The sequence below is a fragment of the Scomber japonicus genome, chromosome 6, assembly GCF_027409825.1.
Source record: "Scomber japonicus isolate fScoJap1 chromosome 6, fScoJap1.pri, whole genome shotgun sequence".
Classification (NCBI taxonomy): domain Eukaryota; kingdom Metazoa; phylum Chordata; class Actinopteri; order Scombriformes; family Scombridae; genus Scomber; species Scomber japonicus.
The window spans coordinates 35,946,532-35,961,531 of NC_070583.1; the positions used below are offsets into that span (position 1 = coordinate 35,946,532).

At 45.6% G+C, this 15,000-nt stretch overlaps 1 protein-coding gene across 1 annotated transcript in view; it reads left to right on the forward strand.

Annotated features, from left to right (window-relative positions):
- The window catches only part of LOC128359989 (latent-transforming growth factor beta-binding protein 4), a 69,384-nt gene that overhangs the window by 5,917 nt on the left and 48,467 nt on the right, over positions 1-15,000 (forward strand). Inside the window, exons 2-5 of the mRNA XM_053320304.1 lie at positions 4,991-5,266; positions 7,469-7,545; positions 7,640-7,861; positions 14,479-14,581. Coding sequence (XP_053176279.1) covers positions 4,991-5,266; positions 7,469-7,545; positions 7,640-7,861; positions 14,479-14,581 — 678 coding nt within the window. The remainder of the gene's footprint in view (positions 1-4,990; positions 5,267-7,468; positions 7,546-7,639; positions 7,862-14,478; positions 14,582-15,000) is intronic.

Sequence of the window (15,000 nt, forward strand, 5' to 3'; positions counted from 1 at the left end):
TGGATGGAAACTTGAGTCCAGAGTAAAGGAGTAGAAACACTACACTGACATATGGCTTTCATTTCTCATTAACTCTCTGTATCCTACACACACACACACACACACACACACACACACACACACACACACACACATACACACACACACACACACACACACACACACAGGGCGAGGGAGGAGGCGATGACATCATGTGGTCAAAAGGTCATTGCTCTCGTTCACACAGCTGGTCTCAGGGTCAACATATCGTACTTCTTTTCCTCCTTTCTATGAATGAAATGTATTAACACTCATCTCTTCTCTTTAACCCTCCTGTCGTCCTCCCGGGTCAAATTGACCCTGTCTGTTTTGACTGTTCCTTCCTTCCTTCCTTCCTTCCTTCCTTCCTTCCTTCCTTCCTTCCTTCGACCGGTTGGGGTTGAGAGGAGATAGAGGGAGGAGAGAGAGGAAGGAGAGGAGAGAGAGGAAGGAGAGGAGAGAAAGGAAGGATAGAGGAGAGAGAGGAAGAGGAGGAGTAGAGAGGAGAGGAGAGAGAGGAAGGAGAGGAGAGGAAGGAGAGGAGAGAGAGGAAGGAGAGGAGAGAGTGGAAGGAGAGGAGAGAGGAAGGAGAGGAGAGAGTGGAAGGATAGAGGAGAGAGAGGAAGAGGAGGAGTAGAGAGGAGAGAGAGGAAGGAGAGGAGAGAGAGGAAGGAGAAGAGAGAGAGGAAGGATAGAGGAGAGAGAGGAAGGAGAAGAGAGAGAGGAAGGAGAAGAGAGAGAGGAAGGAGAGAGGAGAGAGAGGAAGGAGAAGAGAGAGAGGAAGGAGAGGAGAGAGGAAGGAGAGAGGAGAGAGAGGAAGGAGAGGAGGCCCAGGCTCAGATTACCTGTGAGACCAGAAAGCACAGACAACTCCGGGGAAGAAGTTTAGCTTATTGATGCATTAATAGAACATGAATGTTAATGGATATAGATGGATGGATAGAGAGAGAGAGAGAGAGAGAGGGAGAGAGGAGCCCAGTGCATCATGGGAGTCCCCCGGCAGTCTAAGCCTATAGCAGCATAAGCTAAGACCTCTAGGAGCCCTAACTATGAGCTTTATCAAAAAGGAAAGTTTGAAGCCTACTCTTAAATGTAGGGAGGGTGTCTGCCCCCCCGACCAAATCTGGAAGATGGTTCCACAGGAGAGGAGCCTGATAGCTGAAGGCTCTGCCTCCTGTTCTACTTTTCAAGGCAGCAATGGCTTCTGTGATTAAAAACAGTTTTATTTTAGTCTATTGGTCCTTGTCTTTAAAATCTTGTATCTCCTGACTGATGGGTGACCCGGGTGAGATGAGCCTCTCAGCATGTTTTTGGGTTTTTTTGAGGTTCTTCAGTTCTTCCAGTTCTTCCAGTGAGGGGAGAGGGCAGCCGATGGTGATGACCCTCAACTGTTTCTGTTACTTTCGACATCAGTTGAGAAGCATGTCATTGTGTTTATTACTGTAATACATCGCACTTTAAGAACTTTACTAAAACCTCCTCTGACAATGATAACAAGCTTCACTACTGGCTCATATCAGAGCCAAAGGAACGAGTGAAGGAGGAGAAAGAAAGAAAGAAAGAAAGAAAAACATTGATTCTGTGTAAGTTCAGCCCCACAGGATGACTCAGTTGTGAGGATGAGTGTGTCTCAGGAATTTAGGAGAGAAGGAAAGGAGTAAGGAGGAAGGAAGGAAGGAATTTAGGAGAGAAGGAAGGGAGGAAGGAAGGAAGGAAAGGAGTAAGGAGGGAGTAAGGAAGGAAGTAAGGAGGAAAAGAGGAAGGGAGGAAGGAATTTAGGAGAGAAGGAAGGGAGGAAGGAAGGAAGGAAAGGAGTAAGGAGGGAGGAAGGGAGGAAGGAAAGGAGGAAGGAATTTAGGAGGGAGGAAGGAAGGAAAGAAAGGAGTAAGGAAGGAGGAAGGAAGGTAAGGAGGAAAAGAGGAAGGAAGGTAAGGAGGAAAAGAGGAAGGAAGGAAGGAAGAAAAGGAGGGGACAGTTGAAGGTCATCACCATCGCCTGCCCTCTCCCCTCACTGTTCCCGCTCTCTTCCCTTCATCACTATTTACATCATTTCATCATTTCATCTCTCTGTGTTTATGCCTGCCCATTCCTACCTTCCTTCCTTCCTTCCTTCCTTCCTTCCTTCCTTCCTTCCTTCCTTCCTTCCCTCTGCCTGTTGTTCTTTTCTCTCTCTTATGCCCCAGAAACCTCGTCCAAACTCTGTGTTGATGCAATCCATCTGTAGGGCGATGTCCAGGGTAATAATTAGGTCACTGCCTTTACACCAGCACACGCACACGCACACACACACACACACACACACACACACACACACACACACACACACACACACTCTTACGGACATAATCACTGTACCCAAGCCTCAGAGGACAGGTTCATTCTTCTTTATGTGTGTTTTAAACTGACCGTCAGGAGTTGAAATGAATATTAAAGCTGTTCTTCTTTCTCTAATCATTCCTCCTGTCCTCGTCCGTGTCGCGCTTTCAACGCCAGCAGCAGGAGGTAAAGAGAAACTGGGCGTCTGATAAAAGCTCCGAAACTGACTCGTGGTCAGTTTGGACACTTTGATAGAAATCAAAGCAATAAATCTGATGTTTATGTGACATCAGCATTAGTGTTTGGGATTGGTAGGAGCACAGTTGGGTTATCAGCCAAAATGTGTGATTGTCAAAGATAATACTAAATTATTAAAATTAGGGCTGTCAGCGTTAACGCGTTAATCGCGATTAGATTAATGCAATCCATAATGCGTTAATTTTTTAAATCTCATTTTAATGTTGCAAGCCTTTTTGTCCCTTCTACTCCCCCGTAGACGGCTCCTCTAGCTGTAGCGCTATGCTTTGAAGTGGCCTCCTGCAGTAAACCTACCGCGCTGATGGAAAGTAAGAGAGCTACTGGACTTTTGAACGGCTTGTTTAACTTTAAAACACTTCCAGACGCTTCAGTTGACAAGTCAAAAGTAAAATGCAACCTGTGTCAAACGGAGTTTAACTACCACCGGAGTACGTGGAGTTTGAGTTAGCACCTCCACGCTAAACACCCAGGTGCAGCCAAGCCAGCCTCAGCTCCACCAAAGGAGCATTTTGGAGTGTGGGAGTCGCAGCAGAGCCGTGATTGATTCCCAGTTAAGACACTCTGGTAAGAAATGCTTTACATTATGGGCTTAAAACTGCCTTCAAATGGAAAATAACAGGATTTTAAACATGCTATTCAAAACGCGATTCATCACGATTAACTATGGAAATTCTGCGATTAATCTCGATTAAAAAAATTAATCGTTTGACAGCCCTAATTCAAATTAATTAATAATACAGGGCACCAACCAGAAGCCGGGACCAATAACCAACCAAAGAGTCCTCTCATAAACTCATAAACAACATACTTCACTCTGCTTAACTTTGACCTGTTGACCCCGTTCATGCTTTTAAAACTAGTTTGAAGATATTTTTTACATTCACAGAGTATTTATTATGTTTGTGTATATTCTGGAGAAAAGTTTGCCTCAGTGTCTCACATGAATATAGTCAAAGGTTTAACAGTAAACCATGAGACTCACGTAGCTCTCTAACAGTTGTATGGTGAACATTTGTGATAGGATGTAATGTTTAGTATTCAGGCCAAATCAAACACATTAATAATAACCTCAGCGTGTGATAGCTGCTGAGCTCAACCTGGTTTTAAAGCTGCAGGTTTCCTTCCTGCTGCAGAGACGCTGCTGCTGTTATCAGCTCATTAGCAGCGGGTTCAACACCAGCTGAACTCTGGGTAACAATACACCAACATCCTGTCCCAGGCACTCAAACAGGAAGTAGGAAGCAGCCGACGGGTTTCAGCTGGCACCAGAACCCGCTCTCTCTTCTCTCTGAGATCCAGCGGCCCACAATGCATCTGTTCAGCAGCAGTGTGAGAGTAGACGCAGTGTTTCCATGCAGACTGTGAACTCGGGGTGGAGTCTGAATGTTACTCTCATTTTAATTTTAATTATTTGACTGTTTGCATGTTAATAATCATCAGTTATTAATATTCATGATCTAAAAATGTGTTTTTATATTATTATGATGTCTCAGCAGTGGTTTTATTTGAAAGCGGGTTAAAAAGGCCTTAAAAGTCATTAGATTTGTTATCTAAAAATGTACATATACCCTGTTCGAGATCGAGAGAGAGAGAGAGAGAGAGGAGAGAGAGGGACAAGAGGAGAGAGGAAGGAGAGAGAGAGAGAGAGGAAGGAGAGGAGAGAGAGAGGGAGAGGAGAGAGAGGGACGAGAGGAGAGAGGAAGGAGAGAGAGAGGGAGAGGAGAGGGAGAGGAAGGAGAGGAGAGAGATGAAGGAGAGAGGAGAGAGAGGAAGGAGAGAGAGGAGAGAGAGAGGAAGGAGAGGAGAGAGATGAAGGAGAGAGGAAGGAGAGAGAGGAGAGGAAGAGGAAGTAGAGGAGAGAGAGAGGAGAGGAAGAGGAAGTAGAGGAGAGAGAGAGGAAGGAGAGGAGAGAGATGAAGGAGAGAGGAGAGAGAGGAAGGAGAGGAGAGAGAGAGGAAGGAGAGGAGAGAGAGGGGAAGGAGAGGAGAGGAAGGAGAGGAGAGAGGGGAAGGATAGAGGAGAGAGAGGAAGGAGAGGAGAGAGAGGAGAGGAAGGAGAGGAGAGAGAGAAGCACATTGAAGGTCCAGGACTGGAATCTGTCATCCGGACGTCTCCAGGCCCAGATTACCTGTGAGACCAGAAAGCACAGACAACTCCGGGGAAGAAGTTTAGGTTATTGATGCATTAATAGAACATGAATGTTAATGGGTATAGATGGATGGATGGATAGAGAGAGAAAGGGGGGAGGAGAGAGGAGCCCAGTGCATCATGGGAGTCCCCCCGGCAGGCTAAGCCTATAGCAGCATAAGCTAAGAGCTCTAGGAGCCCATTATGATCTCATGTATGTATTGGCAGTTATTGATTGATTATTGTCTGATGAGTGTTGTCTCTCTTTCAGTCCTCTGTCCTCTGCTCTGTAAGAACGGAGGCATCTGCCTGCAGAAAGATCGTTGCATCTGTCCGCCAAACTTCACCGGAAAGTTCTGCCAGATCCCCGTCAGCCCGACAGCCGTCGCCGCGGCCACCGCTGCTGCCACCGCCGCCGCCGCCGCCTCGCCGTCCTCCACCAATGAGATCGTCAAGCCTGCGATGCTCTCCGCCCGTCAGGAGCTGACTCAGTCTGAGTTCCTGCTGCCGCTGGGGGGGCAAAGCCAGCAGGTTGGGAGGCCTGGAGGTTAGTCTGAGCTTACACGTATACAGACACACACACACACATATACAGACACACACACACACACACACACACACACATACAGGCACACACATACAGGCACACACATATACACACACACACACACACACATACAGGCACACACATATACACACACACACACATACAGGCACACACATACACACACACATACAGGCACACACATACAGGCACACATATATACACACACACACACACATACACACACACATACAGGCACACACATACAGGCACACATATATACACACACACACACACATACACACACACATACAGGCACACACATACAGGCACACATATATACACACACACACACACATACACACACACATACAGGCACACACATACAGGCACACATATATACACACACACACACACATACACACACACATACAGGCACAAACACAAACTTCATCTACAGTCAGATCTTAAAGACAGTTTATATAAAACATATATAAACATCTTTATGACGTTCAGTAAACGAAACAATAAAGAAAACTAAGAAATAAGGAATCAGGATATATTCCTCATGGATTTTACCGGAGCACCTGTGAGTCATGTTGAGTCTAGTTTCCCGTATTTAGTCTCATCACACTCATCACACTCATCACACTCATCACACGGAGACAACAAAGTATGACATCATGAGTATCATCCTAATCATCCAGAGAGCCGATCAGTGCTCAGTGATCAGCTCTACTCAGGAACATGAATTCAAACTGACGTGTTTATGTTTGAACGTCCAGCAGCGTGTGTGTTCACTAACAGCAGCACAGTGAAGTAGAGCCCAACACCATGCTGTCTGATATCTAGGCAAGGCAGTTTTATTTATATAGCGCATTTCATACACAATGGCAACTCAATGTGCTTTACATAAAACAGAATAACATGTCATTTGAGAAACACACATTTGTGTTTTATTCTGAAAATCTATGCTCTCTATGCTTGTTGTGTGTGTGACTTCCTGTGTGACTCAGTCTGTGTCTATAGAGACTTTACTACAGAGTTCATTTAACAAGCTGCAAGATAAAGATCTAAAAACACAGTTCATGCTATAAAACCACAGACATGGATTATTTTACCACATACAATTACCCCCCCCCCTCCACCCCCCCATAATAAAAACAAAGTACAGAAAAATAGAAAGAGAGAAATAAAATACTAGAATAGAGCATTAAATATAAGATTGCAGCATAAAAATAATAATGAGCTTTAAAATCATTAAAAGGACATAGAGTGTAAATGAAAGATTAAAATGTAAAGTGCTTTAAAAGAGCTCAATCATAAGCACAGGAGAAGAGAAATGATTTTAACCTGGATTTAAAAATGTTCACAGTTCTGCTGCTAGTTTGTTCCAGTTGTGTAAAAGCTGCTTCATCATGTTTAGTTTGAACTCTGGGCTCAACTATCTGACCTGAGTCAGTAGATCTCAGAGCTCTGGGCTCAACTATCTGACCTGAGTCAGTAGATCTCAGAGCTCTGGGCTCAACTATCTGACCTGAGTCAGTAGATCTCAGAGCTCTGGGCTCAACTATCTGACCTGAGTCAGTAGATCTCAGAGCTCTGGGCTCAACTATCTGACCTGAGTTAGTAGATCTCAGAGCTCTACTGGGTTTATATTCTACTAACATGTCATTCATGTATTCTGGACCTAGAGCCCAACATCATGCTGTCTGATATCTACCACTGTTTCTCTAAAAGCCTTAATGTGTGTATGGCACGAACTGTTAACATGAAATTCCCTGATGACGGCACGTTATGTTTCGTCACCATGGAAACAGTACCAATGTAAGTTTAATGGATTCATAATTTGTGACTGTTTGAGCTCCTCTAACACAACGACTGACTCTGACTCTTATTGGGACATTTGATTCCAGTTAGTTCATTCATGTTAGCAGCAGAGTTTTACTGAGAAGCTTCAGAATATTACATCCAATAAAACTTTAAAAACTATAAAATAGAAATTCACATGGACATGAAAGCGTGAGTGGTTGGACGTAAAGACAGATGATGCATTAGTAAGTGTGAGAGGTATTTTAGTGGAGTTGATTCATCCTAACACAGACCTCTGCAGGAACATGAGAGAAGTGTTAGTAGAAGAATGAAAGTGTTGCTGTGTTCTGGTGAGGAACTCTAAACAGACCCAGTGTGTGCTTGTCTGTGCAGCTCCCGGCCCCTCCATGGTGAAGGTCATGGTGCAGCACCCCCCCGAGGCCAGCGTGAAGATCCACCAGGTGCGGAAGGTGAGAATATGAACGAATGAGATTAAAACAGCAGCTGTGAGTAAAACTAACAAACTAACAAAAACCAGTAAATGAAATGTTTGTTTGGTTCCAGGTGTCTGGATTCAGCCCCACGCTGCGGACGCTCTCCTCCAGCTCACACTCGGGGTCGGCAGGTGCTCCGGCCCCAGCGGCCCTGGCAGCCCCAGCAGCCCCGGCCCCAGCAGCCCCGGCGGCGGTGGTGGCAGGGATCCAGGCCCAGACGGTGACGGGCGACGGCACGTACACCCAGTACTCCGGGTTCAAGTACTGCTTCAGAGAAGTCAAAGACGGACAGGTGAGAAGGAGCCACATACTAGAACTGCTTTAATTGGCTTTAACCAGGCGGGGAGCTCCGGTCCTCTGAAAAGAAGCCAATGAGGAAGTAACTTAGAGCTGCATTCTATCAAAAGGCCACTAGGGGGCGACCGTCTCTATACAAGTCAATGGAGAATTCACCAACTTCTCACTTGATTTCTAACCTCAGTAAACGTTTTCAAAATGTGTTTATGGTCTCAATCGCTAGTTTAAAGCCTTCTTCAATGCAGTATGATGTTCATTTGGGACATTTTGGCCTCCCTGATTTTATATGTGACGATAAAGCAGGGTATGCATTAGGGCGTGGCTACGTCCTGATTGACAGGTTGATTGACCAATGTCCTCCAGATCCAGCCCTCGCAACCGATCGCAGCCTCCCCGCTCTGCCGTTGGTCCCGCCCCGTCCATGACTCCGCCTCATGACTCCGCCTCATGACCATATAAGTAGAATCCGTGTTCTTTTTTTCCCAGCAGCAGTCCACAAACCAATGGGTGACGTCACGGATGTTACGTCCATTTCTTTTATACAGTCTGTGGCTTTAATCACCAACAGCTGCCAGCTCCCCCTACAGGCTGCAGTGTTCATTACACCAACAACCTGTTAGTGGTTAGTGTTCCTTCCTTCCTTCCTTCCTTCCTTCCTTCCTTCCTTCCATCTTTTTAATGATCCGGCCCACATGAGATCAGATTGGTCTGTATGTGACCCTTGAATGAAAATGAGTTTGACACCTCTGCTCTATCGGCTATCTGTGAAGTTTTCCACTCGGTTTCAAAAGTCCTGTATCAGTCGGGCTCTAATAGACACACACACACACACACACACACACAGTCTTAATCTTATTTGGATGTTTGAACTGGAGGCGGCTCGGTGGCGTTCGGTAGTCGTGGTGTTGCTGCGGTTCAAAGAGTCACACAGTTGTAACCTCGGCTCTGTGCGACAGCAGCTACCGCAACACACAAGCTGCTCTTTATTACCAGCGTGAAATACGAGCACAGAGGGGATTCTTCTGTCAGAGCACAGAGGAGTGCGAACACGCTATTTATCTCCAGCTGCAGCCAACACAGCTAATGTGAACCAGAAAAGGACTCCAGCTTTTTTTTTTTTTTTTTACAGGATCATAAAGGAAAGAAAGAGAGAAGGAGGGAGGGAGGAAGGGAAGAAAGAAGGAAGGAAGGAAGAAGAAAGGGGGATGGAGGAAGCAAAGAATGAAAGGAGGAGAGAAGGAGGGAGGGAGGAAGAACAGATGGAAGGAAGGAAAGGAAGGAAGGACGGAGGAAATAAAGAACGAGGGAGGGAGAAAGGAAAAGAGGAAGGGAAGAAAGAAGGCAGGAAGGAAGGAAGGAAGCAAAGAAGGAAGGAAGGAAGCAAAGAAGGAAGGAAGGAAGGATATTTTGGGGTATTTACAGAAGTTACCAAGTATAATTATTTGCCCAATAAAGAGTTAAAGCCTGTGGAGGAAGGAAGGAAGGAAGGAAGGAAGGAAGGAAGGAAGGAACAGAGGAGTGCGAACACGCTATTTATCTCCAGCTGCAGCCAACACAGCTAATGTGAACCAGAAAAGGACTCCAGCTTTTTTTTTTTTTTTTTACAGGATCATAAAGGAAAGAAAGAGAGAAGGAGGGAGGGAGGAAGGGAAGAAAGAAGGAAGGAAGGAAGAAGAAAGGGGGATGGAGGAAGCAAAGAAGGAAAGGAGGAGAGAAGGAGGGAGGGAGGAAGGGAAGAAAGAAGGAAGGAAGGAAGAAGAAAGGGGGATGGAGGAAGGAAAGAAGGAAGGGAGGAGAGAAGGAGGGAGGGAGGAAGGGAAGAAAGAAGGAAGGAAGGAAGAAGAAAGGGGGATGGAGGAAGGAAAGGAGGGAGGGAGGAAGAACAGATGGAAGTAAGGAAAGGAAGGAAGGAAGGACGGAGGAAGGAAAGAAGGAAGGGAGGGAGGAAGGACAGATAGAAGGAAGGAAGGAAAGAAGGATGGAAGGACGGAGGAAGGAAAGAAGGAAGGGGATGAGAGAAGGAGGGAGGGAGAAAGAACAGATAGAAGGAAGGAAAGGAAGGAAGGACGGAGGAAATAAAGAACGAGGGAGGGAGAAAGGAAAAGAGGAAGGGAAGAAAGAAGGCAGGAAGGAAGGAAGGAAGCAAAGAAGGAAGGAAGGAAGGAAGGAAGAAAGGAAGGAAGGATATTTTGGGGTATTTACAGAAGTTACCAAATATAATTATTTGCCCAATAAAGAGTTAAAGCCTGTGGAGGAAGGAAGGAAGGAAGGAAGGAAGGCAGGAAGGAAGGAAGGAACAGAGGAGTGCGAACACGCTATTTATCTCCAGCTGCAGCCAACACAGCTAATGTGAACCAGAAAAGGACTCCAGCTTTTTTTTTTTTTTTTACAGGATCATAAAGGAAAGAAAGAGAGAAGGAGGGAGGGAGGAAGGGAAGAAAGAAGGAAGGAAGGAAGAAGAAAGGGGGATGGAGGAAGCAAAGAATGAAAGGAGGAGAGAAGGAGGGAGGGAGGAAGAACAGATGGAAGGAAGGAAAGGAAGGAAGGACGGAGGAAATAAAGAACGAGGGAGGGAGAAAGGAAAAGAGGAAGGGAAGAAAGAAGGCAGGAAGGAAGGAAGGAAGCAAAGAAGGAAGGAAGGAAGCAAAGAAGGAAGGAAGGAAGGATATTTTGGGGTATTTACAGAAGTTACCAAGTATAATTATTTGCCCAATAAAGAGTTAAAGCCTGTGGAGGAAGGAAGGAAGGAAGGAAGGAAGGAAGGAAGGAAGGAACAGAGGAGTGCGAACACGCTATTTATCTCCAGCTGCAGCCAACACAGCTAATGTGAACCAGAAAAGGACTCCAGCTTTTTTTTTTTTTTTTTACAGGATCATAAAGGAAAGAAAGAGAGAAGGAGGGAGGGAGGAAGGGAAGAAAGAAGGAAGGAAGGAAGAAGAAAGGGGGATGGAGGAAGCAAAGAAGGAAAGGAGGAGAGAAGGAGGGAGGGAGGAAGGGAAGAAAGAAGGAAGGAAGGAAGAAGAAAGGGGGATGGAGGAAGGAAAGAAGGAAGGGAGGAGAGAAGGAGGGAGGGAGGAAGGGAAGAAAGAAGGAAGGAAGGAAGAAGAAAGGGGGATGGAGGAAGGAAAGGAGGGAGGGAGGAAGAACAGATGGAAGTAAGGAAAGGAAGGAAGGAAGGACGGAGGAAGGAAAGAAGGAAGGGAGGGAGGAAGGACAGATAGAAGGAAGGAAGGAAAGAAGGATGGAAGGACGGAGGAAGGAAAGAAGGAAGGGATGAGAGAAGGAGGGAGGGAGAAAGAACAGATAGAAGGAAGGAAAGGAAGGAAGGACGGAGGAAATAAAGAACGAGGGAGGGAGAAAGGAAAAGAGGAAGGGAAGAAAGAAGGCAGGAAGGAAGGAAGGAAGCAAAGAAGGAAGGAAGGAAGGAAGGAAGAAAGGAAGGAAGGATATTTTGGGGTATTTACAGAAGTTACCAAATATAATTATTTGCCCAATAAAGAGTTAAAGCCTGTGGAGGAAGGAAGGAAGGAAGGAAGGAAGGCAGGAAGGAAGGAAGGAACAGAGGAGTGCGAACACGCTATTTATCTCCAGCTGCAGCCAACACAGCTAATGTGAACCAGAAAAGGACTCTTACAGGATCATAAACATCAAAATATATCCCATGAAGAAGAAAAAGAACCGCTCGCTCTTGTGATGTTGAACCGCATCCAAACTCATCTAAGAGGACAGAGAACGTCTTGTTAACCCTTTATAGGACACTCATTGAAAGGAAGGGAGGGAGGAAGGAAGGAAGGAAGGATGGAAGGAAGGAGGAAGGAAAGACGGAGGAAAGAAGGAAGGAAGGAAGGAAGGTAGGGGGGAGGAAAGAAAGACAGAAGGAGGGAGGGAGGAAGGGAAGAAAGAAGGAAGAAGAAAGGGCAAAGGAGGAGAGAAGAAGGAAGAACAGATGGAAGTTAGGAAAGGAAGGAAGGAAGGACGGAAGGACGGAGGAAGGAAAGAAGGAAGGGAGGAGAGAAGGAGGGAGGGAGGAAGGACAGATGGAAGGAAGGAAGGACGGAGGAAATAAGGAACGAGGAAGGGAAGAAAGAAGGCAGGGAGGAAGGAAGGAAGGACGGAGGAAGGAAAGAAGGAAGGGAGGAAGGAAGGATGGAAGGAAGGAAAGACGGAGGAAAGAAGGAAGGAAGGTAGGGGGGAGGAAAGAAAGAGAGAAGGAGGGAGGGTGGAAGGGAAGAAAGAAGGAAGGAAGAAGAAAGGGGGATGGAGGAAGGAAAGGAGGAGAGAAGGATGGAGGGAGGGAGGAAGAACAGATGGAAGTAAGGAAAGGAAGGAAGGACGGAGGAAGGAAAGAAGGAAGGGAGGGAGGAAGGACAGATAGAAGGAAGGAAAGAAGGAAGGAAAGAAAGGAAGGAAGGAAGCAAAGAAGAAAGGAAGGAAGGATATTTTGGGGTATTTACAGAAGTTATTTGCCCAATAAAGGGTTAAAGCCTGTGGAGGGAGGAAGGAAGGAAGGAAGGAAGGAAGGAAAGAAGGAAGGAAGGAAGGAAGGAAGGATATTTGGGGTATTTACAGAAGTAGGACAGTAAAGGGTTAACTGCACATTAAACAGCTGCCGTCAGACAAGAGGAGCCGATCGCAGTTTGATTAGAAAATATGTGAAATGTAAATTCTCAGTCAGCCAGAAAATATATTTCATGTGTTCTCAGTTTTTTTTTTTATCAACACATCTCACATCGGACCTGCCAGGTTTCCAGGTTTCCATGAAATCTGCTTTTAATATTTTTTGGAGTGTGCAGGAGGATGAATCCCATCGATTTAAAACTGATCCCGTCACCTTTCCTCTAGAGCAGAGGAGTCAAACTCATACAGACCACTCTGATCTGATGTGGGCCAGATCATTAAAAAGATGGAAGGAAGGGAGGAAACAAGGATGGAAAGACAAAAGGAAGGAAGGAAGTAGGGAAAGAAGGTGAAAGTGACAGGAAGGAAAGAAAAGAGGGAAGGAAAGACAAAAGGAAGGAAGGAAAGGAAGAAAGGAAGGAAGGGAGGAAAGAAGGTGAAAGTGACAGGAAGGAAAGAAAAGAGGGAAGGAAAGACAAAAGGAAGGAAGGAAGGAAGGAAGGAAGGAAGGAAGGAAAAGAAGACAGGAAGGAAGGAAGGGAAGGAAGAAAGGAAAAGAAGATGAAGGAAAGATGGAAGGAAGGAAGGAAACAAAGAAGGAAAGAAGGAAAGGAAGAAAGAAAAGAAAATTAAGGAAAGATGAAAGGAAGGAAGGACAGAGGGAAGGAAACAAAGAAGGAAAGAAGTAAGAAAGGGAGGAAGGAAAGAAGGACAGATGACAGGAGGGTTGGAAGGAAAAGAAGACAAGAAAGGAAGGAAGGAAAGGAAGAAAGGAAAAGAAGATGAAGGAAAGATGGAAGAAAGGAAGGATGGAGGGAAGGAAGGAAGGAAGGAAGGATAAGAAAATTAAGGAAAGATGGAAGGACGGAGGGAAGGAAACAAAGAAGGAAAGAAGTAAGAAAGGGAGGAAGGAAAGAAGGACAGATGACAGGAGGGTTGGAAGGAAAAGAAGACAGGAAGGAAAGTGGGCCGGATCAGACCCCTCGGCGGGCCGGATCTGGCCCACGGGCCTCATGTTTGGCATCCCTGCTCTAGTGCCACTGTCAGGACACAATGTACTGCTCTACTTCCAGAGAGCTTTAAAGAAGAATCTACTGTTGAAAAGCTTTTTGGCTCCAGAGACTTTAAATAGAAACAAGTCTACAACTCATCAGTCCTTCTCCTCTTCACAATGTTTCTCCTTAAAGGTTTTTAAACGTCTGAAAGGATGAAAGGATGAAAGGAGGATAATAAGTTTTTTAATTCTGTTGTAACACTCTTGTTGAACCCTCTGGATTTTATGTTTGGATCAGAAAGGACAGAAGGAAGGAAAAGAAAGGATGGAAAGACGGAAGGAAGGAAAATGAGACAGGAAGGAAAGAAGGAAGGAAGGAAGGAAGGACAGAAGGAAGGAAAATAAGAGGCATGAAAGAAAGAAGGAAGGAAAGATGGAAGGAAGGGCAGAAGAAAGGAAAAAAAGGATGGAAAGAAGGAAGGAAGGATAATAAGACAGGAAGAGGGAAGGAAGAAAGATAGGAAAGATGGAAGGAATGACAGAAGGAAGGAAGGAAGGAAGAACAGAAAAGACAGGAATGAAAGAGGGAGGGAAGGAAGGAAGGAAGGATGAAGGAAGGAGGGACAGAAGGAAGGAAAATAAGACAGGAAGAGGGAAGGAAGAAAGAAAGGAAAGAAGGAAGGAAGGAAGGAAGGAAATATGAAGGAAGGACAGAAGGAAAGAAAATAAGACAGGAAAGAGATGTAAGGAAGGGAGGGAGGAAGAGAGGAAGGAAAAGAAGAGAGGGAGGAAAGGTCCAGGTCCACGGGCCTCATGTTTGACCCCCTGGTTTAGATTAAAGTAACCGTGATATAAAATATGGATATAAAAAAATATTTTAAAAGTTTGTGTTTGTGTGTGTGTGTGTGTGTGTGTGTGTGTGTGTGTGTGTGTGTGTGTGTGTGTGTGTGTGTGTGTGTGTGTGTGTGTGTGTGTGTGTGTGTGTGTGTGTGTGTCTTTAGTGCAGCTCTCCTCTGCCTGGACTGAGGAGTAGAGATACCTGCTGCAGAGGCATCGGGAAAGCCTGGGGGACCACGGACTGTGTCCTCTGTCCTCCTAATACAGGTACACACACACACACACACACACACACACACACACACACACACATACACACACACACACACACACACACACACACTAACACACACGGTAACCCCAACACACCCTCCAGTTAACTCACACACACACACACACACACACACACAGTAACACACACGGTAACCCCAACACACCCTCCAGTTAACTCACACACATACACACACACACACACACACGGTAACAGACACACACACACACACACACACACAGTAACAGACACACACACACACAGACACACACACACACACACACACACACACTGCCTGTATGTAGTTTCTAACTGAAGCTACTTTAGTTCTCCAGCACTCATCATGACATCATGATAATGACATCATGATAATGACATCATGATAATGACATCATGATAATGACATCATGATAAT